The 25,303-nt window shown below is 39.1% G+C and overlaps 3 protein-coding genes across 3 annotated transcripts in view; all 3 read right to left on the bottom strand.

Annotated features, from left to right (window-relative positions):
• Positions 1-25,303, bottom strand: part of LOC146580106 (uncharacterized) — a 326,051-nt gene that overhangs the window by 203,780 nt on the left and 96,968 nt on the right. The window contains exons 12-13 of the mRNA XM_085268041.1: positions 23,625-23,924; positions 22,513-22,767 (exon numbers count right to left, since the gene is read on the bottom strand). Coding sequence (XP_085124167.1) covers positions 22,513-22,767; positions 23,625-23,924 — 555 coding nt within the window. The remainder of the gene's footprint in view (positions 1-22,512; positions 22,768-23,624; positions 23,925-25,303) is intronic.
• On the bottom strand, positions 213-10,778 carry LOC146580111 (Fc receptor-like protein 5). The gene is made up of 9 exons (XM_085250614.1): positions 10,741-10,778; positions 10,486-10,518; positions 6,237-6,290; positions 5,551-5,817; positions 4,034-4,315; positions 1,925-2,191; positions 554-627; positions 334-420; positions 213-233 (listed from the first exon to the last, which is right to left on the bottom strand). Exons 1-9 carry the CDS (start codon positions 10,775-10,777, stop codon positions 213-215), a joined length of 1,122 nt encoding a protein of 373 aa, XP_085106740.1. The 5' UTR covers position 10,778.
• On the bottom strand, positions 17,652-20,722 carry LOC146580110 (uncharacterized). Its single transcript, XM_085266707.1, has 7 exons — positions 20,632-20,722; positions 20,457-20,472; positions 20,286-20,377; positions 20,011-20,058; positions 19,834-19,896; positions 19,682-19,737; positions 17,652-19,163 (listed from the first exon to the last, which is right to left on the bottom strand). The coding sequence occupies exons 1-7, from the start codon at positions 20,705-20,707 to the stop codon at positions 19,125-19,127; spliced, it is 390 nt and encodes a 129-aa protein (XP_085122833.1). The 5' UTR covers positions 20,708-20,722; the 3' UTR covers positions 17,652-19,124.

Below are 25,303 nucleotides of genomic sequence, written 5' to 3'. Positions count from 1 at the left end.
TTCATGCTGTGAACTTTTCATTCTGCCCTTACAGCGATAGTTTCCACTGTTGGATGATGAAGCAGATCTAATCCTGTATTCATTTAGATTTGGAGGTTTTCTGATGCTGTTTGCTTCCCACTCATAATCCCACTCAGTGTCTCCTCCATGGATCTCACATCTGACAGTGATCGTCTCTCCTCTGTATATCTCAGACCAGTTTGGATGCAGAGTCACAACAGGCCTGTTTGACACTGTTAATGTTCAAGAAAGTACAATAAAAACACGTGAATGACAAAAGGTACAATTACCATCAGATGCAGTGCTTTGTGGTAAGTTCAAGTTTGAACTCACCAGTTGTGTCAATCCAAACTGGCTGACTGTCCTCTGTGTAGTAAACTGGTTCTCCTCTTCCTCCTCTGCACCAGTAGAGTCCTCCCTCTGAGACACTGATTTGTTCATTTGTCACAGGTTCAGAAGATTTCCCATCTCTGTACCAGTAGTATTTCCATCCAGATGATGATGATGATGATGATGATGATGATGATGATGGTGATGATGATGATGGGCTCACAGAGCAGGTCAGGGTCACACTGCCCCCTACTGGAACAGCTGTGTTATCAGCTCTCAGTTCAGCCTTTGGTTTGGCTGCAGTTCAGTTTAGAACAAGAACATAAAAGTAAAAATGACTGAATCAGAACAATTTAAACATGGAAACATGTGAATGATCAAATATCACAAAACTTTATTGGTGAAGCTATTATTGGTGAAGCTATAACAAAGTGTGTGACACAAAATACTGAAATACTGTTTTGATCTGCACAGCAATTTTTTTTTTAAATTTACTTCAGTGTATTTAAAATTAATTAATAAATGCATAGTTCATTTACTCTCATTAATTTGAAGCATGACTTAGTTAATTCATCTGTAATGAGAAAGTAACCCAGGTTAATATGATCTGATTGTACTTAGCATGATATGTCCTTGTGTTCTTTACTAAATCTGATGTTGAAGCCTCTGATAGCTAAGATGAGACCTAGTAAGTGTGTTTTATATTCTTTTGCTGTGGAAGCTGACATTTCCTGTCGATGTGCACAGATGTGTCAGAATGGGTTTTAAAAGACACATCGATGGTTTGGAGGAAGTAATTACTGAAGCTAACTCAGAAAGATCAATTAGAGAAAAAACTCTTAATAAATAGGTACTGAAAGTAGCTGCACATAATGTTTTGTCTGTGAGATGATTATGAGTAATTTCTATACTCATTAAATGTAATTACTCTAAATTAATAACATACCAGCACAGACCAGCATCCAATAAAATGAGGCCATATTGTCGTCTGCAGTTCAGAGTTCATGAAATGGCCTGTATTTGTATAGCGCTTTACTAGTCCCTAAGGACCCCAAAGCGCTTTACACATCCAGTCACCCACCCATCCACACACACATTCACACACTGGTAATGGCAAGCTACATTGTACCCACAGCCACCCTGGGGTGCACTGACAGAGGCGAGGTTCATTAAGTGAAAAAGATCCAGTGTGTGTTTGTCATGAGACCAGACTCTTTAACTAAAACCTGAATCCTCTAAGATCATTTCAACAATAGACAACATGCTAAAAACAACTGAAGTAACTGCATCATATGTTGGTGCAACAGGGAGTAATAAAAATAAAAATAACACAAATACAGAAGTGAAAATATTGGATGTAACTGTTGTTCTTAGTGGATGTGGTGGAGCAGCTGAAACAGGTTCAGCATTTGTTCTGCACTTCATGTATTAGAGCTGCACAGCAGAGAAGTTACTCTGATATGTTTTGTTCTCTTCACTGTGAATAAAAAGCTGCTTTTCAAAATATGTTACTGAGCAGCACAAATGAAACAGCTACAAAGCTGCAAGAACAACAGATTCTTACTAATGTTGATAAAACAGATCTCCAACTTACATGATACAGTCAGTGTGATGGTATCACTCCACTCTGTTAACAAATAGGTCCTTGTGCCCCGACAGCTGTATTCTACACTGTAAGACTCAGCAAGTCTGCTGATTCTGTATTCATTGGATGTTTCAGGTATGTTTGACTGGCCTCGTCTCCATTCATACGTCCACTGAGCTCCTTCACCTCCCTGAATCTCACAGCTGACAGTGACTGTCTCACCGCTGTATATCTGAGTCCAGGGTGGCTGCAGGGTCACAGTGGGCTTACTGGGAACTGTTTACATAAGAATGATCCAGTTAGGAGAAGAGAAACATAAAAACTCTGCTGTTTATAACATAAGAGTAGAGTCACTGCAAAACAGCTGATTCACAGACAAACAGTTTGAAGACTCAACATCAAAACAAAGTCACAATAAAACTATTTATAGCTTTCAAACTGTAAGACAACATTTTTAGTAAAACGTACAAGTATTTACTTTGTACAGTTATCTTTTATTTATATTCTTTATAAATAAATTTATTATTTACAAAAAGTTACTGATTTTTTTTAATGAGTTGTCTTAAGTCTGATTTACTTTCACAAAGATGCGATCTTTGAGGTGTGTAAGCAAATCAGTGTGGATAAACAAGAAAACACTTTAGATTAAATCTAGAAACAGGATGAGGAGAGACTTTTTTAAATCCCAGGATTAGTTAGGCTCTTGAAGAGGTTACTCTGTCAAGACCGATCCTTAATCTCACAGTCTTAAAGTAGACACAACAAAACTGAAGTTCTTCTATTTTTCTATTTCCATCTCTCCAAGTAATCCTGCTGTCAGAAAGAGAAACAAAAGAACAGACTAGTCCCCAAAGACAGGACGTGACAGTAATGACAACTTTATACAAGACTTTTCAAACTCAAAATTCCACAACTCTTTATAGGAGCAGAAGAATAAACAAACAAAAGTGACAAATGTAGAAAACAGAAACACAGTTCAAAGAACATTAACATGTTGAGTAAAACTGGAGAATTCATCTCATGAAAATATTACTTAAAGGAATTAAAAGGACGTGACTGACTCCATGTCAGACTCCAGGCCATGAAGCACCTTAAAAGCAAATAATTAAATCCTGAAATCAGTTTGAAAACATGCTGGGAGCCAGTGTAACAGTGGGACAGGTGTAATCCCATGTGATGTGATTCGATGTGATGTGATGTGTTTGAGTTGGTCTGCAGTCATTCATCTGATTGTTTGCTGAGACTGTTTCAGTGATCTAGGTGTGAAAAATCAAAGCATGTAAAATGGTTTCCTGTCTTTAAATGTTGTAAAATGATTCATAACTTATGTTGCAATTAATCCAGAAATATTTTTGTTATTGTCTTGAGATTTTCCAGCAGAGAAGCAGCTGATGGCAGCATGTGTTCAGCGTGTGTCCAGCATGTGTTCAGCGTGTGTCCAGCATGTGTTCAGCGTGTGTTCAGCGTGTGTCCAGCATGTGTTCAGCGTGTGTTCAGCGTGTGTCCAGCATGTGTTCAGCGTGTGTCCAGCATGTGTTCAGCGTGTGTTCAGCATGTGTTCAGCGTGTGTTCAGCGTGTGTCCAGCATGTGTTCAGCGTGTGTTCAGCATGTGTTCAGCATGTGTTCAGCGTGTGTTCAGCGTGTGTCCAGCATGTGTTCAGCGTGTGTCCAGCATGTGTTCAGCGTGTGTTCAGCATGTGTTCAGCGTGTGTCCAGCATGTGTTCAGCGTGTGTCCAGCATGTGTTCAGCGTGTGTTCAGCGTGTGTTCAGCATGTGTTCAGGAGATTCAATGGCAACATTTAAAGTTTCTCCTGAGTTTAGCTGAAAGACATTAGCTCACATTCAGTTTTGAAACAGTGATGGAAACTCTGCGTTTGCAGCCACAGACACAAGGCAGCTGGGACAATGACAATTGCATTTATTTTTTTCATGTTACAAACACATTTTTTTTCTTTTCCGGATGTTTGACTCTGAATGACGACTGAATATTTTTATAAAGGAAAAACTGTTTTACATGACTTTGGATACTAAACTAAAAAAAAAAAAACCTGCAGTACTGTTTAAAGTATTTTGTTGTGTTTTGGGAATTAAAATGAGTGAAATGTTTCCAACTTACCTGTTACTTTCAATGTGGTGATGTCACTCCACTCTGTCCAGGAAGAGTTTCTTTTGCCCCGACAGCTGTATCCTCCACTGTCAGACTCAGCAGCGCTGCTGATTCTGTATTCACTGGATGCTGAACCTATGTTTACCTGGCCTCGTCTCCATTCATACGTCCACTGAGCTCCTTCACCTCCCTGAATCTCACATCTGACAGTGACTGTCTCACCGCTGTGTATCTCACCGCTGTGTATCTGAGTCTTGGATGGCTGCAGGGTCAGAGTGGGCTTAGGAGGAGCTGTTAAAAAATATCATTAACAAACTTAAATATAAAATCATTATTAAAGTTGTCCCAGTTTTTATTGCTCTTGTTAATGGTAATCATAATTTTGCATGCTGTAGACAATATGAGTTGAAAATCAGCAATAAAAAAGTTTTGTTGTATTAATTATTACTAACAGACATAAATGCATGACTGCATTTCTTTTGTGATATGAGGACATTGGCTGATATTCAGTCTGAGCCTCACAAAGACAGTCATTAAGAGAACTCAACATGCCAGGGTCACATGTAATTTTACAATCCAACTCCAAACTTTTCTGAACCAGTGGATTTAGCACTAGACTTTTTTTAATAATCAGGAATGTAAACATGTGACAGGAAACAGTTTAAAACATCAAGCACATGGGCTCAACAAAGTTTACTAAAAACTTCATCAGCAGCAGATCAAGGTAACTCTCAGTGATTTTCCATGAACTGAACTGTAAACAAATGATCCACATATGGACCTGTTCTACATTACAGGTTCTTCTGAGGTATTCTGACACTCGTGAACACCTGTGGTGGGTGTGGTTTGGGGCTCAGCTGCAGGTTCAGGGGACAGAGTCAGGAGTGGGTGGCAGAAACAGCTGATCCCAGCCGCACTAATGACCTTTTCCCTTATTTTAGTAGCTGCTGGGGTCTGGAGGAGGGGAGTCAGACTGAGACTGAGAGTCAGAGTGTAGCAGAATGGAGGGAAGTGTGTGTGTGTGTGTGTGTGTGTGTGTGTGTGTGTGTGTGTGTGTGTGTGTGTGTGTGAACAACAGAGATAAAAAGTGAGCACAGGATCTAAAAGCTCTCCCCTTGTGTGTGTGTTTGGGCGTGTCGTACTGAGGAAACATGTCAGAGTGCTATAAACCATTAGTTTTTCATTCATTTATAAATGTATTCATTAACATCAATCAGTGGAAAGAATCCAAGTAAAACCTGTTGTGAGAAAGGCTTACATAGCAGATCAGTCTCTGATACAATTATATTGTATTTTTAGGCCAAACTTGAAGAGAAATTAATGTAAAAATGCTAAAAACAAAAGAACTGATGGAACTGCAGCAATAAATCCACATGTGGAAATCTTTTTTCCTTCCAAGTGTTTCAATGTGAGTACTTATGATATGAATCTAAAAAACAGTATAATTGAAAGACAGTATTTTGTTGTGTCTTTGGATGAAACATTGTGCAGTATAAATTAAAATGTGAGAAATATGTCCAACTTACCTGTTACTTTCAATGTGGTGATGTCACTCCACTCCGTCCAGGAAGAGTTTCTTCTGCCCCGGCAGCTGTATTCTCCACTGTCAGACTCAGCAGCGCTGCTGATTGTGTATTCATTGGATGTTGGAGGTGTGTTTACCTCAGCTGGTCTCCATTCATACGTCCACTGAGCTCCTTCACCTCCATGAATCTCACATCTGACAGTGACTGTCTCACCGCTGTATATCTGAGTCCAGGGTGGCTGCAGGGTCACAGTGGGCTTAGGAGGAGCTGATCAAATAAAACATAGCATGAGTAGACTGATAATTTGACTTAAAAAATCAACAATAAAAGTTGTTTTTATACTTTTTAAATGTTTTATACATTTATGAACATATAATCCATTACTTGTCAGTTAGCTGTTGTTTGCTAACAATGCTGTTAAACCTCCAGTGGTGGATTCAGAGCTGGAGATTTAAAGATAAACGCAGAAAACTGCTGCTATGAGTAAACATACGAGCAGTTTGAGAAAGGCTAACATAGCAGACCAGTCTCTCCTAAAATGAGGACAATCATTTATTATTGTTTTACACTACTTTTGTTAGTATTTTGTTCTGTTTTTGGATGAATTGTGCAATACAAATAAAATAAGTGAGGAGATGCGTTTAACTTGTATCCCTGAATCTTATATCTGACAGGGACTTTCTCACCTCTGTATATCTGAGTCGTGGATGGTTGGAGGGTCACGGTGGGCTCAGGAGGACCTGATCAAATAAAAATATATCATTATCATTAAAAATCTATCCTGGTTTTATTGCTCTTGTTAATTGTAATTATATTTTTGTGTCCTGGTAAAAATTTGACTACAAATCAACAATAAAAATTTTAGTTTTTACCAAACAGATTAAATGATATTTAGACTCTACCAGCAGAGTGACTGAACACAACCAGGTGTGCACAAATCTAAACTGTGACACTGAACATCAACGCATAAACACACAATATCATATAAACAACCTCAGTTTTATAGTCAAATATCACACAATTTACTTATTTCCAGAGGTGGGAAGTAACGAAGTACAAATACTTTGTTACTGTACGTAAGCTATCTGTACTTTACTTGAGTATTTATGTTGACATTGTGTTTTTCATAGTGTGAAGCAGAGGTGGGACCAAGTCATTGTTTTGCAAGTCTCAAGTAAGTCTCAAGTCTTTATCCTCAAGTCTCAAGTCAAGTCTCAAGTAATGTCAGGCAAGTCAGAGTCGAGTCTCAAGTCACTGGTGTAAAAGTCCGAGTCAAGTCACAAGTCTGAAACTTTGAATTTCAAGTCCTTTCGAGTCTTTAAAAAAAAAAAAACGAAAAAATAATGTTGCAGTTATATGTTAAATGTAAATATTAGACCATGTAATTTTAAATCTGTGTTTTTCTCAACACATGACAAAATAGTGAACTTAGAAAATATACACAAATTGTGAAATTGCACCTCTTTAAAATTCAGCTCAATTAAACCTAGCTCCAAGAATAATTTTCACCGACGGTTCTGAGATAAGCTGCATGTTATTCTTGGATGCGGTTGTAGGACCGGCTTTAAAATCACATGACAAAAATATCATACACATTAAAAAAAACTGTATCACCAACGTAGCCTGGAAAACATTTGCTAGTTAGATGAAGTCAGCTATCTCATCTTAGCATATTTATATGCATATTTATAATCATACGGTTCTTGGAGTGAGTGCATACACTCATGAAGTTTAGTAACTTCAGGTCACTGCAACAAGCCCAGGTACAGTTTACCGACGGATGGGTACAGGACCTTGAAATGCACCGTGTAGAACGAAAGACCATCGTACGTATCATAAGTTTACCAGTCTCACAAATCGTCTTCATAAATACACATTCGTTAACCGTTTATTAATATAACCTTTGAGCTCAACGGTAATTAATTAGTAGTGGAAATAATTTCTGGTACCCATCACAGAAATGTAGCAGTGACAATAATACTGTATGCTGTAATCGTACTGGGCAATTAGTGATACAAAAAACCTGTTTTATCCTGTGAATAAAAGTATATGTTTTTGTCAGTGTACCATAATAACAGAAGCGAAACGCAATATTGTGTCAGGACAATTCACTATTTATGCACAATAAATAAAGGAGCATAGCGCGACAATTTCTGTTCAGCGCCAGACTTGCTTGTAACCTATATCACTAATTATGTTATGAAAATGACGTATTAACTACTAAAAAACACTGACCTTTGTGTAAATGCTTGGAGCAGACTAACCTGTGAGCTGGAGTGTTCTGGGACGTTATATTTGATCTTTGAATGGCTGCAATCCAGTCGCCTCTTTGTTACTTCGGAAACATGGCTCGAACAATTTATCTTCAACGACGTAATCCGATAACAACCGATCTCTTTACCCGTCGGCTTCCCGTGGCTGTCATGCGACCGGCTATTGCAGTTAATAATACAACGGCTTCTTGACATTTTTGTGTTTCTTTTTATCGCTGTGTGACTGATTTTAATTGAAAGCCTGCGTGCGCTAGTACCTCTTGCCACGAGTTCCCAGAATCCTTTGCGGTTCTACCCGTGAATGACGTCACATTTTCAATCTCTATATAATATGCATGTTAAATTTTATATTTGGGGTAAAATATCAAGTCTTTTCAAGTAAACCGGTTCAAGTCCAATTCAAGTCCCAAGTCATTGGTGTAAAAGTCCAAGTCAAGTCACAAGTCTTAGAACATTTTTTCAAGTCAAGTCTAAAGTCATAAAATTAATGACTCGAGTCTGACTCGAGTCCAAGTCATGTGACTCAAGTCCACACCTCTGGTGTGAAGTATGCTGCAAAACAAACTGAGGTAGAATCACTGTGTTATTTAAGGCTGCATGAAAATCCTCTACAGATTAGTGCAGGATAAACAGGTTAGTTTTCTGTACTGTGATGGATTTAAAGGAAAGACCAGTGTGTGACTGGTGCACAGTGACAGTCCAATATAAAGTCAGTATAAACAGTGTACTGTGAGTGTAGAAACGAGGACAACTCATGAAACGTCTGCTTACATCAGACTGAATTCAGGTGGATAAATCTGTAAAGAGCAGCAAGTCAGCTGATCACAGCTCATACATTAAGAAAATCTACTGGAGCTCTCAATAGAAAATAGCCTGAGCCATTAAAAACTGATTTTAGGGTTTTCCACACGCTGAATCCCACTTTAAACTCTTGTCCATTCTCTTCCGCTTATCCTTATCAGGGTCGCAGGAGGCTATAGACTATCCCAGCTATCATAGAGCGAGAGGCAGGGTACACCCTGGACAAGTCGCCAGTCTGTTGCAGGGCTAAGACAGAGACACAGACAAACATTCACACTCCCACATATTTAAAATAATCAATTCACTTAACCCCACTAAGTGCATGTCTTTAGACTGTGGGAGGAAGCCGGAGTATCTGGTATTTCCTTTCATTTTTATCCATGTAGCTTTGTACAAGGATTTTGAGAACTCCAAGAGTTAATACAAAAGCGTACACTGAGGTAAGCAGCACACATGCCAATATCAGTGAGATACACTGCACTACTCACACAAATCATCATCTTCTTGTAAATCTGTACTGTAAACTGTTCAGATAAACATCCATGAAAAGAGAATTAGTCTGTATGAAGGCAGCACACTCTTAATATGATCATTTTAAACACTCTGTGTTCCTCCGACACTGCCTCGTTTAAGTTTTGGACAAAATGGATTCTGGGATATTGCATTTCGTCATTTCGAGCTGATTGGAGACCAGAACAGCCAATCAGATTTTTTTTGCATCCAAGTCTGTGATTGGCTGGTTTTGTGGCACAAATATAACGGTGTACAGAAAGAGTTGAGCGCGCACGGGCAGAAATGTTGAGAGCGTGAGCAACACATTGCGAGCGAGCGCAAGTGCAAAAACTGAGCGAGAGGGGCTGCTGTTGTGTGTGTGTGGATAATAGCAAACACTGAGATACATTTTTTGCACGTAGCAATGAATTTTGTTCACTCAAATTTAGTTTTTCTTCACTCAAAATAAATTTCTCCTCAAAATGCAACACAAGTTTTTTTTACGTGCGCTCAATCTTTTTTTTTGATCGGTCAGAATAGTGGCACAAAAATAACGCCATATAAAACCGACTGACAACTGATTCCATAAATATACAAGATGGTGATGAGGAAACACACGGAGAAGACAGCTGAGGGGAAATAAACATAATGACACAATACAGGAAGCAAAACTGAACACAGGATGGGACACTGTCAAAGTAAAACAGGAAAGACTGAGACCTACACCTGAGACACACGGACTTGACAACAACAGTGATAAACAAACAGGGAGGCAATAGCAGAGACACAAGGACAGGAACAGATTTACAGTATTTAACTGTTTTTCTACGTGATGACGAAAAAGCTGCTGTGAGAAAGAGAGAAACCTGTCGGCACCACCCTTTGACTTAAATTGTAAGAAACAAATGTGTAAAAATAGAAAGAAACTTCTGGCAGCTCATCATTATTATATCTATACTATATTTCTATAGTAGATGCTGAAAAATAGAAACATTTCTGTTTACCTGCACTTTAATCATTTGCTGTTTTACCTGTTTGGTAGTTGTTGAAATGGTTTGGCCTGTACCACTAAACTTGCTGTCTTCAGAACGTCTGCCCCCCTTCTTTCTTTCACATAATGGTATGATCCCAGCCTGTCTTTGCATGCGATTGGTCACATGGTGCGCCCATCAAAGCACGGATTCGTAGCAGGGCTGAAGATTCAGCTCCCACATACCGAGGGTCCATTAATAACTGGCTCGCAGGCCGGAAATAATTGTATCGAGGGCCGAATGTGGCCCGTGGACCGTAGGTTTGACACCCCTGATTTCGAGCATTGTAGGAGATAACAGCTACATATATGAACTGGAGTAAAAACAGTGTTTCTTACCTTCAGCGTTTCCACAGATGACTGTACTGAGCACTAAAATAATGAATAAAAACTCATCAGATATTATACCTCAGAGTAAAGTTTTTTTTAAAGGCTTTACTCTGATTATTGATTATTGTAAATTTAGGGATGAACAATAATCACCAAATTTCTCCTGTTTGCTAAACAAGCTCTAAGCAGTGACTCACTAATTCTCAGAGATCAGAAACATCTTAATTAATGGTGGCTTTCAAACAATGTCAGACGTGTACTTACAGAAAAAGCCCATCATGCAGAGCAAAGAGAGCCCCATCGTCACATCCAGCCTGCTGCACTCTGATCCTCAGATAATCACAAACAGTTTTACTTTGCAGAAAAAAAGAGAAGTTGTGTTTTGTTTGGGTGTGACAGAGTTTTTCTACAGGTTCTTCTTCTGATTGGTGTCTCTATGCTTCCTTCCCTTTTGGACACAAAGCTCAAACAGCTCCTGTAGCTTTGACCGCAGCAGTTTTGTGACATGTTTTCCATCGCTTTAAGTCATATCTTACCAGGTCTTTTTTTACTCTGACAGCATCCCCTGGATCATTATCATGCTGCAATGTTACTTGCATCATGATAAAGGCTTTTTAATGATTTTTTTATATTTTGATTCTTTATCGGAGGAATTATGTGGAAATTCTTCTTTCATGCTGCATAAAAACATCTAGAGATTTTATCTGACTCTTAGCTGAAACATCATCATGCAGTGCTATAATAAAAATGACCTTTGACCTCAGATCTGTGAATCTTTTCACCTTGTGGTTAAATTCTATGATTGGCTGACACCCAAACAGAGTAAATGACTCACTGTGTGGTTGAACTGAAACTAAAGACCTGTATGTTTCACAAATTAAATTAACAAAGACAACAAATAAATGTATCTTCTATTGGCACATCAAAGTGAATGTTACATGTTACCAACAAAGACTATGTAATTCTCTCCAGAGTCACATGCAGACGAGGTGACCTTTACTAAAGCTTACTGAAGCTGATCATTTCAGGCCTCAATAGTAACAAATGAAGAAAACTGAGTTACAGATAACTGATCACTGGAACACAGAGACTCTGGGTCATCACAAAAACATCCATATGGTCTCTATCAATGTCACAAAAGTTTCAACTTACAACATAAATGAGAATAACATCCTGTATGATTCAACAGAAGTTCAGTCTGTTTAGCTATGTGTAGACTGATATGTCAGATGATATTATGGTGTACCTACAATACGAGTGAATAAACTCTTAAACATTATCAACACTTATTCATTATTTTCAGTTTTACTGTGGATTGTAATTATTTATTAAAAACTAAAAATCATTTGCAGAAGGTCAAAAACAGAGGAGAGATGTCAGGAGGTTTTTATTGTGTATCTAAAGGCATTTTAGTAATTATTCCTTAAATCATTTATTTTTATATTTTTACTCATGTTGCCATAGTAACTCTAAACTTGAATGCATATTGAGTAAATACACAAAGCACTGAAACAAACCCCATGTTGCTTCATTGTGTTAAATATTTCAATTTGGTCATGACCAAACTTCCAGTTCCTCTTTACACATCCTGAGGTTTGATAGCAAGAATAAGACATAATCACATAGCACAGAGCCAAAGTGTTTTCAGGAGACATTGAGATTCATTCTGTGGGCTGATGGAGAAAAACATGAGATCACTGAGGGTTTTTAAGTGCAGATAAGCCTGCAGCTGCGTGCAAACTTTCATTCATACTTCACAGAAATACTGACACAGGGTGAAGGATTTTAGAACGGTGGGTTGATGCAGGTGTGTGTCTTTGTGCATTTATGTGCATGTGCCCAGAGCCCTGGGGCTCTGTCCTCAGCTCGTACTGGGATGGCCAACCTCTGACAGGATCAGCTGCCGGTTGGTTTTTAGGTGATCTTTCTTTTTGGCTCCTTGTTGCTTCTGCTGGTGTGGACACGTGTTTGTTTTTGGGTCTCCTGGATCTTTCTCTGTTTTCTCTGTTGTGTGTCTGTGAAGGTTCTCAGTCATCCAGGTCATCGTAGTCAAAGGAGCTTGCAAAGAAAAGCGTCTGGACTTCTTTAAGTTGCTTGAAGACGTTTCACCTCTCATCCGAGAAGCTTCTTCAGTTCTAAGGTCAAATGGTGGGGAGTCCCACCATTTGACTCTCTGTTGTGGTTTTGCACCCTCATGATCACGTATGTTTTATCTCACACACACACACACACACACACACACACACACACACACATACATGAGGTCATTGATGTTTGTTTAAGTGCAGAGATGGTGCAGATAGACTTGCAGCTATTTGCAAACTTGCGGTTTCAAAAATGTTAACACAATATTTTCCATCAGCCACGTCTCTTTAAAAAGTGATCCTTCCTGTCATGGTCTGATCTAAAGGTCCGAGTTTAAAACACCAGTAAATACTTTGTGCAAATAATTGTGGTCTCAGTCACTGCAGTTTCAAATCTTACTGCATGTTAATTTAGTAAAACAAGCTCCTCATTAAAGTCAAAAAGGACAAGAAAGCACTTGATTAGAAAGCTCCTTCCTTATATATGCTGACGTAAAACAAAATATCAGCTACACAAAATACTGCTGTCTGAAACATGCTGCATTTCCTCTTTCCTGCATGGCACAGATAAAAATGAGGCCTTTCAATAGATTAAAAATAAAATGTGGCAGAGTATAGAGTATCCTTAATTACATTGTACATGTACGATGAGAATAAAGGGCTATTCTATTGGCGGTGTGAAGAGGGAAGGAATGAGGATTTGACCCAAAATGCAGACTCTTAGAAAAGGTTAACTTAAACCCAGCTGTATTGCTGGAATACAAAAAAAAATGCAAAACTACAAAAAAAATTATTTGAAACTAAACGGCAGGCAGAACACACAGCCGGACGATGAGGGAGACCGCGATGCAGGACAGAGAGAGATGCAGGCATAAATACACACAAGAACAAACAAGGGAACAAACCACAGGAGGGAATCGTAGCTAAGAGGAGCTAAGGAAGCACAGCTGGACACAATTTAAACTGAACATGATGCACAAAGCACAAGTGACTATGAAAGTAAAACAGGAAGTGTGCAAAACGCACATTGAGACACAGGCTGTGTCCAAATTCAGGGGTAGCATTCGTCGATGGCTGCATTTGTAGGCAATTACGTCACAGTGACGCGACGAAGGCTGTCCAAATTTGAAGAGTCCTCCAAATGCGGCGGCAAATGCCTCCTTCATTTCCCCAGATTTGAAGGATGTGTTGGCTGTATCGTTCGTGGCCCACCATATCCCAGGATTCATTTTGGATTTCAGGATTTCAGTTTGATATGTTTTAGGGAACAAAGACCAAATGGCTTAATTTCTTAAAATGAGAGGAGAAAACGATCACCTCTTCACTGGGGTGAAGAATTCGGCCACTGTGGCATGGAGGTACAAGAATAAATCAATTTGCACATCATATTCATATGAGTACGGTTTTATTAACCCTCACACTGTGCAGAACCGGTGATGTCCAGACGGTATTCCTCTTGTGTTCTGCTGTGAAAACTTTAGGGATTAACATACTTGCCATGTTTTTCTCTCTTCTCTTATTTTTTGTGTGTGATCAGGACAATTCTGGAGAAGATGGGCCTGCATGGGAAAGTCACCCGCATGCAGGCTAGAAGAAATGGGATAACTGAAGGGTGGCTGGCCTCTCCCTTAGAGATAGGGTGAGAAGTTCATCCATTTGGGAGGGGCTCTGAGTAGAGCCGCTGCTGCTCCACATCGAAAGGAGCCAGTTGAGGTGGTTCGGGCATCTGACAAGGATGCCTCCTGGGCGAGGTTTTCCGGGCATGTCCCACTGGGAGGAGGCGCTGGGGCAGACCCAGGACACGCTGGAGAGATTATATCTCTCGGCTGGCCTGGGAACGCCTTGGTGTTCCCCCGGATAAGCTGGAGGAGGTGGCTGGGGAGAGGGAGGTCTGGGCTTCTCTGCTTGGGCTGCTGCCCCCGCAACCCGGCCCCGGATAAGCGGAAAAACATGGATGGATGGATGGATGGACAAACAATAACAATAAAACAAGAATATTTATAATACATCAACAAAAATAAAGCCTGGGATCCTCCTGGTTTAAAATACGGTCCACGACTGGGACACTCAGGTTAATCCTGCAGTACAAGGGTCTGCTCTGGTTAAGGAAAAGGTGGAGAACAACAAACAGTTTTAGTAGAAAGGTATGATTTTATTTATTTTATGACATCAAAGCATTATTGTGATTATCAAGCTTAAGTCAAATATACTAATAGGCTGTGAAAAGACTTAAAATTTATACACTTCATTTGTGTAACTAACTGTTAGGTTTTATGTTGGCACAAACGGCAATTATACTGCAGCTAGCAAAAGCATGAAGCACCAGGCAGAACTCTTTGTGTGATCTTGTGCACGAGGAAGATGATCGAGACGAGCGCTGTTCCTGGAGCCCCAGTCCCTCTCAGTCAGCTCCCCCGTAGCACTGCTCTTTATTGTGGTTACATGAATATGCATAGATTCATTAACATATGACATCTCACACAGGCATGCATGTGCTCAAATAATACCATCTGTGTACGTGTAAGTATGCGCGTGTGTGTGTGTGTGTGTGTGTGTGTGTGTGTGTGTGTGTGTGTGTGTGTGTGTGTGTGTGTGCGTGCGTGGGGGAGGTTGTGTGTACATGGATGTGTGTATGTGTGTGTATGTGGGTCAAAATATGACCCAAAGCTGGTGCTAGGAGCCCAGCTGACCACCTAAATAAAAGGCACTTATACTTATATAAGTATATATATAAGTATAGTAAGTAAGTATATACTTATACTCAACAGATGCAGAGTAGATGTCCTCCTATAATATAAATCAGAAAGAGAAGGTACGACCTCTCTCATGACCTTAGGATGTGTGTGTATGCCAGAGCACTGTGGAACGCACACAGAGCCTTTGCAGACTACTAAGGATGAGACAATCTATCAATATGTAATCGATTATATACCTCAAAGCATATATGATTATATGGTTCCAAGCATAAATGACAAACCAACAATATAACTCTGACACTAAGCTTTTCTGTGAACTCAGAAATAATCCTGTTTTCAGCTTTGTCATTTTTACAGCCCATCTATGCACATAAATAAGTTACAGGATCAAATGAATAACAGAAAATAAATGGAAATAGAAAATGTTCTTCTATAAGTTTCAAAGAGATTTAGTTTACATATTTTATATAATAAAGTGAATGTGTACGAATGACCGGCAATCATTCAGTCACTGGAATTATGAAAAATGCTAAGTAATTCCTAAATGCATGTAGATTAAAGACAATTATTTTACCTGGATATCACTGTCTCTGACGAGCCTAAGGTACAAAACATGCCGGCGACGACGATAAAGTTTTTAAGCTCCTAGAGAATTAAAAAAGTACAAAAAACTGAGCGACATTTCTGAGTCCTTTTCAAAGTTTTCGTGCTGCAGTGCTAGCGACCGGAAAAATGCAGAATTAAGTGCGGACTTGAACGAAGGCTAGAAGACTGTCCAGTTTCACAGCCGTTTGCTTCCAACCTACCGGCCTTTCTGCTGGAGTGGACACGTGATTGTTTGGTCTCCTGGATCAAACTGCTGGGGTGCATTGTTGCTGTTTCTCACTCTCATGATCAAGTATGTTTCGTGACACACACACACACACACACACACACACAAACTAGGTAAGAAAACTAAGACGACCTAAAAACATAAACAGAGGGATAACAACTAGACAGGGCAGAATCATGACCTCTGAATATTAAATAACCCAAAACTATAAAGTCCAAACCCAAAACGCTGGGTGCAAACCCAGGATCGCGACTATATTTATATACCAACAACAGCCTTTGACACACATGTAGGCAACGTGGCTGCTTAGAAGAACAAAGATGTCATTCTGTAATGCCATGTTTGTAGTTTGATCTCATATTATCACTGCATGATCTTACTTGTTGAATAAAAATATCACTGTACAATTTTGTAGACTTAAATTAAGTAAAAACAGTTTTTTAGGGTTTAAAAAGTTTTAATTTATCAAAACATAAACAATATTTTCCTTTTGCATAGTCTTCAGTGAGACAGCTTCAGAGCGTAAACAGATCAAAAACAAGCTTTGGTGCTCAGCAGCTCTAAAAGTGTTTAAGTTGTTGACTTTGACTGTTCTCTCTGTATTCTGACACATGATGGCAGAGCCGCATAAAAAAGTGCTGCCAAGTAAAAAAGCAGTAAAAGAGTCACAGACACAGAAAAAGCTCTTCAAAATTCACCAGTGACTCAGTTCATTTCAAAACACTTTATTAAACTGAATTATTGCAGAGACAAAACAAGATAAACAATCAGTGTAATAACAAAAAGCTGTGAGGGGCTTTTTTTCTAACTCTGTCTGTTTCACATTTTCGTTGCCTAATTGTAACGTCCACTCTTACCAGTACCAGTTTATACAGAGATCAAATTAGTACTCAGCAGGATTGAGTTCAGTTTATTGATGCGGCCCTCCACAACAGGCCCAGTTTCTCATGTGGACCCTCAGGAAAATGAATTGCCCACCCTGCTTCAGAGGGTCTCTGTGCCACAGCAGACTCCTGACCCAGAATCACACTTACAGTAAGTCATCGTCTTCAAAAGCAACCGAATGATCTGTGAGGTCAAGCTGCTCAGTTATTATTCATTTCTGGCTCTTTTCCACAGTGTTACCCAGCAGGTGGTAGATGACCGCCCCTCTCTGAGCCTGGTTCTGTCAAAAGTTTCTTCCTGTTAAAAAATAGTTTTTCATTCTCACTGTCACCAACTGCTCACTCATAGTCGTCTGATTTGGAGTGTTTCTCTGTATTGTTGTACAGTCCTTACAGTATAAAGCCCCTGGAGGCGACTGTGGTTATGATTTTGCACCTTATAATAAAAATTGTCAACTTTTATTTATATAGAACCAAATTACAGCAACAGACAGCTAAACTGAATTGAACTGAATTACTTGACAGTTGTGTGCGCTGTCTGAGGACAGTCACTGTGTTTGTAAGTAGCCATGTTCATTTTGTCACATGTTCTTTCTACTTTCTCCTCTTTGGATTTTAAACAATTTGTTGAGCACTAATGTGCACATGAAGCCCATTAGTGCTTTGAGTGCTCCAGGTGAGTAGAAAAGCACCTCCGTCCAGTGAAAGAGCGCTGCCTGCTGCCGCTCGAAGAGGTCAGAGTCCGCTGAGTCCACAACGCAGGGTCGTGTCATTCTGTCAGGGGTGTCGAGTGTGGATGCGAGGAAAGGAGGACCCAAACGCTGGACTCACAGGTAGGTGAAGGCTGGTGTTTATTATGACGAGCAGATGAGCCGAACATAAGATGACTGGCTGAACTGAAATGACTGGCTTAACTGAACACGCGTGCAGAGTAGACAACATTAACATCAATGACACGACAAAGACCAGGATGAAACTGAGGACTTAAGTACACTGGCTAATGATGATGATTAGGGACCGGTGAGAACACAGCTGAACATAATGAAACAGGAAGTAGAGCTAATGACACTGAGACAGAGGGCTGGCACGGTGAAGCGGGAAACATGAATGTGGAACATAAACTGAACATGAACTGAAAACACCAGGTGAACCACCCAGGAACCCTGACACAGTCTTGACTTTAGACAACTGAGCAGAAGATGATTGAATCTGAACAGAAGAGGAGAAAATCAGATGTCTGAGACAAAGTTTGAGCAGAAAACTGAGAATAAATTATTCTGAAAGACAGTTTGGAAACTCAACAGAAGAGAATTTTTTTTTTTTAACTGCAATGCAACCTGTGAACTGAGATGAACTTTGACTCAAAGCAACTGAGCAGCAACTTGGCAACTGAACAAGAGCAAATTAATGTCTATATGAAACTGACAGACAGTTTGGCAACAGAACAGAAAACAAGTGATTGTCAACAACTGAGCAACAATTTGGCAAATCGACAAAACAGAAATGACTGTAAATTTTTAATCTGAGCAGAAGAAAAGCTGCTCTGGAAACATGAGCAATAGTTTGACAGGTGAACAGAAAGAGCTTGAAACTCAGCAAACACGAGGCAGTTTGATACCAGAACAAAAGAGAAATGTCTCCCAAGAACAGCAACAACTTCAAGTCTGTGAATGTAAAGTGAGTGTAATCTCTAAGACTTGGAACTGCAGATTAAAATATTTTGATGAACATGAAACCATCAGAAATGTTACATGAACCAAATCAGTAAAAGTGGAAGATGGAGGATGGCAAACATGCAAAAGAAAAATCAATACTGAGCAGAAGTATTGTTGTGTGAAAATGTCACATCAGGTGTTCAGCATTAAAGTGGACATGAAACACTACATGTAAAAAAAGGCTAATTTACATCATGGAGCCCAGCTCTCAAAAACTGACACAGATGTAACTCTGACTGTGAAGCTGGATTTAAGAAATAACTGCTTAAAGCTATAAAAACACATGTATCGCCATATTCTGTCAGTACAGAGCATGACTCCACCAGGTCAGTTGGCTACTTTCAGTCAAAAGACTCACATTAGGTTGTGTTAGGTAACTAATAACAGAACCAATAACTCGAGGAAAATAAGGACAGTAAAACATCAGTTTAATGGGGTCACTGGCTGCACCTCGTGCCTGTCCCATCTGTGGCTTCCTGTTGGAGAACAATAAAGTTTATTATAAAAACATTGCCTGCCCTCGATGTAAAGTGAAGTTCTGTTCTGTGTGTTTGAGTCTTTACAGAGAGTGTAACGTTAACTGTACCTTATTGACTGTTTAGGAGGTGCGACCCTCAGACACACCTCTGTACCTGTGTGGAGGAGGAAATCATCCTGATTTACTTTCATTGATTTAAACATGTGGTCTCTGATATACACATGGTATCATTTGTTGTGTGTTCTGTATTGTAAAGATTTCTTTTTGTGCAAAACATGTGAAAATGAAATGAAATGTGTTTTCTTCTTTTCAGAGCAGGTGATACAGAGCTGAGTGTGGAGCTGGAGAAAAAGCTTTATGTGTAAAACTGGTTACAAAGTAGCTGTTAGTCAGCCAGCAGGTGATAAAAGCATCCAGGAAGCTCAGACTTTGTATCCAGTGTCTCTGTACATTATGTGTTTCTGTGAGGTGGAGATCTAACAAAACAAACACTGCATGGGACTGTTGTGACTGTACCTGCATCCCATCTTCATTGTAGTAAACAGCACTCTCCTCTGGTGTGTCGTGTTGGCCTGTGAGGTGATCAAATTCATCCACAAATGAAAAAAAAACATGTTTTTAAAGGATGTTTGTTTTATTTTTAAACTGCACGCGTTTTATGTACTCACTCTTTCTTCTAAGATCTTTAAACTCAATAAGAGAGGAGGCGACGTTTTCATATTCATCTGCTCCTGAAATGTTCATAATTTTATTTACAGGATTGTAAAAACATTGAATTAGTTTCATTAAATCAAATACAAGTTTCATCTCTAACTGCTCTGTGCTTTCCAGCACATATACTGTACCATTTCTGTTTGTCACTTGTGTGACTGATTCATAGACGTCAGCAGTACCTAAAGAAAAAAACAAGCCAGGCTCACATTAATCATTTTATTAGTTACACTAAAGATCAGAGCAAACACAGAAACTCTGTGTGAGTCAAAACCAGGACTGTAAGATCTTTAAATGTTCTTTAAAAAACTGCTGAACACAAACTGAACCTGACAAATGTTTGTGTTAATGGAGGCTTAATAAAAGTCAATATTAATAATGATAATAAAGACTGTTTTTCAATGCTGACCATGTTGAAGAGAGTCGTACTCATGAGTTTCATTCTGGTTGACTCCATGATTTGTGGAGGAGCCCGGACTGTGACTCTCAGACTGGATCGACCTGAAACAGGAAATAAACACAATAAACTCAAAAGTAACTGATGTTTGTTTAAAATAATAATAAAAAGTATTTTACCAACCTGGTGAAACAGGAATCTGTGAAAGAGACAAATGTTATTACACATGTTTGTCATGTATGAATTGTTCCACTGATATTTTGTGTCATGAGATCAGAATACATGTATATGTGTGAATAATTAAAGTGTATGTAGTAAATAAACTCTCTAATACAGCATGAAAAGAAGAGGCTCTTACACTTGGACTGTCTGCAGCGATACAACAAGAGCAGGAGAATAATAATGAGAGAGACTCCACAAACCAGTCCAACCATCAACCACACAGGAGATGAAGAGCTGTCAGCTCCTGACACAGTTACTGTAACAAACAATAAGTAATAATAAAGTATAATACTTATTATTATACTGCATATTTCAGTTCTCACAAAATAGATCCAGGTGACTTCAAGCATTAAACAGACAATCTAATGTTTCTTCTCAAGCATGAAAATCATTAAAATCCATCAAATGTTTTGATCCTGCTCACCTTTAACTGACATCCAGCTCTGTGCTGACTCTCTTCCTGAGTACTGACACTTGTAGAAACCTTCATCAGACTTTGACACTGCAGAGATCTTCAGCTCCCCTCGGGGATCATTTTGAATAAGTTTGTCATTGTGATAGAAAAACACATTGGAAAGTATTTTTTGTGTTCTCAAACTGCAGCTCAGACTAACAGAAGCTCCCTCAGTCACAGGATGAACAGGACTCACCAGGATAGAAACATCATCTGTGAAACAATCACACACAATTGTTTCAGTCAGACCAGCTGATGCACACTTTTAGGAAAAGCTGACATGCAAGCTTCAGGGAGATTTTCACAGAAGCGACTCTGTGAAACAGATGATCGACTTGAATCCAGGTAAGAAAGAAATGCATGTAGTAAATGAAGTTGAACGGCTGATCCTTTTATTTTGCAAGCTCATAATGTGATCTAACAGAGACTCACTTAGTAACTGATCTAAGGGTTGTGAATAGAATGAAATAAAAATAACTGCATTAAAAAACTTAAGTACCAAGAAGGCCTGTGGGCCTGATGCTGTTACATTTGCTGATGAGCTGACTCCAGCTTGGAGTCCTGTTGATATCAGCTTCATCCTCACTATATAGAAAAAGGCTGCAATCAGCATAATAATGATCACAGACGTGCAGCAGTAACATCAGTAGTAATGAAATCCTTTGAATGCATTATGGTTGAGCACTGAATGGAAAGTACAATTTGAATATAATTACTTTAACTCACTTGATTTTAAAGCATTTAGAAAACCCCTCAGCTTATGCACGATTGTTATTTATGATCTAAGATCAGCGTTTAATACCACAAACACTTATACACTGTTAAATAACATGAAAGTGGATCCCTATATAATCAGATGGTTGTTTGGCTATTTTCATTAAAAAAACAACAGGAAGTTAAAGTCAGTTCTGCTCGTTCACACATACAATTTATAAGAACAAGAGTCTCACAGGGCTGTGTGAGATCTCCTGTTCTTTTCACATTTTATTTTAAAAATTGTGGAAATCAGAAGGGATTGTGCAGTGGTATAAGAAACACACCTTTGTGTTAAATATAAAGAAAAATAATCGTCATATTTATAACGATCTTTGATGAAAGATCTATTGGAGATCTCAGCCTGGTTTCAATGACTGGAGAGAAGTTTGAACAAGTGACAACATTTCAGTGTTTAGTCTTCCCTGCAGGAGTCAAATTATTATCAGTACAATTGCTGAATCATTATGGGTGAAATTGTGGGTGAGTGTTTGCATTTTTGTTTGTTTTTTGCATGATGTGTTTCCCTAAGTTACTCTGAATGGAGACAATAAAAGTTTATCTAATGTGATGACAGAGATGTTGAGCTTTTTAGAGTTTCATTCTGATGGAGAAAATATAAAATACTCATTTAATTAGAGAACAAAAACCAAGAATATTGTTTGAAGCTTTGGAGCCTAAAATCATCTGAAATTCTCATTTTTGTTTGTGTTGCCACATAGAATTACTTCACATAGAGCAAAGCTGAGACAAATGTTCATGTGACGTCTAAATCATTCAGATCCAAGAAGTAAATGTATAATAACATACTCTGTACAGTGATGTTGACTGCACTGCTGAACTCTCCTGATCCAGACTCACACCAGTACACTCCAGTATCTGACTTTGATGTGTTGATGTCACATGTGGATCCAGTCATTCTCCTACAGTCAGAGAGTCGGCCGTCCTCAGAGAACTTCCTCACTCTCCACTCAGTGAAGTTTCCCTCACAGGTCAGTGAGACAGAGTCAGAGGTGAAGTGTTGCACTCTGTCAGGACTCACTGTGAGAGACGCTGCATGAACATCTGGAAACAACATGCAGTGAAGAGACAAAGCTCACAGATGTTAGGATTCAAAAGATCACAGTGAAAAAAATAGTTCTTGCTAAACCCAACATAACTGCAAATAAATCTATGAATAAAATTTGTTAATACAGATTTAAATGTTGTGACTCCTGCAGCTGGAAAGATTTCACTGAACCATCTGGGTCTCTCAGTAATAATCTCACAGCATCATTAGAAGCTACATTAGAAGTTTCTATAAACCTGCTTTCCTACAGTTTGTCCACAGCGTGCATGTTTGTTGTTGCACAAGCAAATATCTTCACCATCAGTGATGTAATAAGATGTCTGACATTTGTGACCTTACTACAAACAGTCAGATCATTATCAGACAGTTTAACATCAGCAGATCTTAAATGTTTGTTGTCTTTGCTTCTACAAATCATGACAGCACTTTTATGGGCATCATGTCTGATATCATTTTTCACAGCAAAAGCACAACAACATGAGGACTAAAGACCACGAGATCATCTGTGTACATAATGTGCTTCACAGGAGTGCTGCCAGCTTTACAGACTTTCTAATCATAAACATGAAGATTAAAAAGAGCCGGAGACAAAATTCCTCCTTGTTTAACTCGGTGAGAAACAAACAAGGAGGAATTTGAATAACAACAGAAGTGTCTGACTGAAGCTCAGTTTACTTGAATGTAGTGAGAAAGGATGAGATTCAATTTAATGCTTATGAGGAAACTTAAATAAAATCATTTAATGCAATTTAATTGTAATTGGACATCAGATTTCAATGTCAGCATGCCGCTGCAAGAAAAATAATGGTGAATTAAAGTGATGACATAATTTATTAGAGAGAAACAAACTGACCTGCAGACCAGACAAACTTTGGTTGACTGTGATCAGTGTGATACTCTGGGTCTCCTCTTCCAGCTCTGCACACATATCCTGCTGTGTGTGTCTGTCCATGAATGATGTAGGAGTCCTGTGCAGTCCCACTGCCATCAGGTAGCAGCTCATAACTGGAGGATTTCTCTGATAGATCAGGAACAGCTTTATACCAGTAGAAGCTCCATCCTGCAGACGGATGTTCAACCTCACAGTTCAGAGTTACTGAGGCTCCAGGACTCAGCCATGATGGAGACACAGTGAGGACAGGACAGGGTTCATCTGTTCAACAAAGATTTTCTCTCAGTGAACATGTAGTACAGTCTCTGAACAGTGAGCTCAGTTTATACAAAGAATAATAATCTCAGTCTATATGAACAGAAACACATTTTACAAAGTGTTCAAACAGCTTAAAGCAAATATGACTTACTGTCAGAAACTGTCAGTGTGACTGAATCACTCCACTCTGTTGTTTCATGCTGTGAACTTTTCATTCTGCCCTTACAGCGATAGTTTCCACTGTTGGATGATGAAGCAGATCTAATCCTGTATTCATTTTGATTTGGAGGTTTTCTGATGCTGTTTGCTTCCCACTCATAATTCCACTCAGTGTCTCCTCCATGGATCTCACATCTGACAGTGATCGTCTCTCCTCTGTATATCTCAGACCAGTTTGGATACAGAGTCACAACAGGCCTGATTGAGACTGTTAATGTTCAAGAAAGTACAATAAAAACACATGAATGACAAAAGGTACAATTACCATCAGATGTAGTGCTTTGTGGTAAGTTCAAGTTTGAACTCACCAGTTATCACCAGTCAATATCAATGGCACTGACAGTAGCTGCACATAATGTTTTGTCTGTGAGATGATTATTTCTATATTCATTAAATGAAATGGCCTGTATTTGTATAGCGCTTTACTAGACCCTAAGGACCCCAAAGCGCTTTACACATTCAGTCATCCACCCATCTACACACACATTCAAACACTGGTGATGGCAAGCTACATTGTACCCACAGCCACCCTGGGGTGCACTGACAGAGGCGAGGTTCATTAAGTGAAAAAGACCCAGTGTGTGTTTGTCATGAGACCAGACTCTTTAACTAAAACCTGAAACCTCTAAGATCATTTCAACAATAGACAACATGCTAAAAACATCTGAAGGAACTGCATCATATGTTGGTGCAACAGGGAGTAATAAAAATAAAAATAACACAAATACAGAAGAGAAAATATTGGATGTAACTGTTGTTCTTAGTGGATGTGGTGGAGCAGCTGAAACAGGTTCAGCATTTGTTCTGCACTTCATGTATTAGAGCTGCACAGCAGAGAAGTTACTCTGATATGTTTTGTTCTCTTCACTGTGAATAAAAAGCTGCTTTTCAAAATATGTTACTGAGCAGCACAAATGAAACAGCTACAAAGCTGCAAGAACAACAGATTCTTACTAATGTTGATAAAACAGATCTCCAACTTACATGATACAGTCAGTGTGATGATATCACTCCACTCTGTTAACATATAGTCCCTTCTGCCCCGGCAGCTGTATCCTCCACTGTCAGACTCAGTAGCTCTGATGATTCTGTATTCATTGGATGTATGACCTGTGTTTACCTGGCCTCGTCTCCATTCATACGTCCACTGAGCTCCTTCACCT

Source organism: Mchenga conophoros, linkage group LG3 (genome assembly GCF_057382185.1).
Source record: "Mchenga conophoros isolate Kocher_MC1m ecotype Shallow Benthic linkage group LG3, M_conophoros_male_GT1.1, whole genome shotgun sequence".
In the NCBI taxonomy this organism is placed as follows: domain Eukaryota; kingdom Metazoa; phylum Chordata; class Actinopteri; order Cichliformes; family Cichlidae; genus Mchenga; species Mchenga conophoros.
Note: the sequence above shows the minus strand (reverse complement) of the source record. Positions and strands in the feature narration are given on the sequence as shown.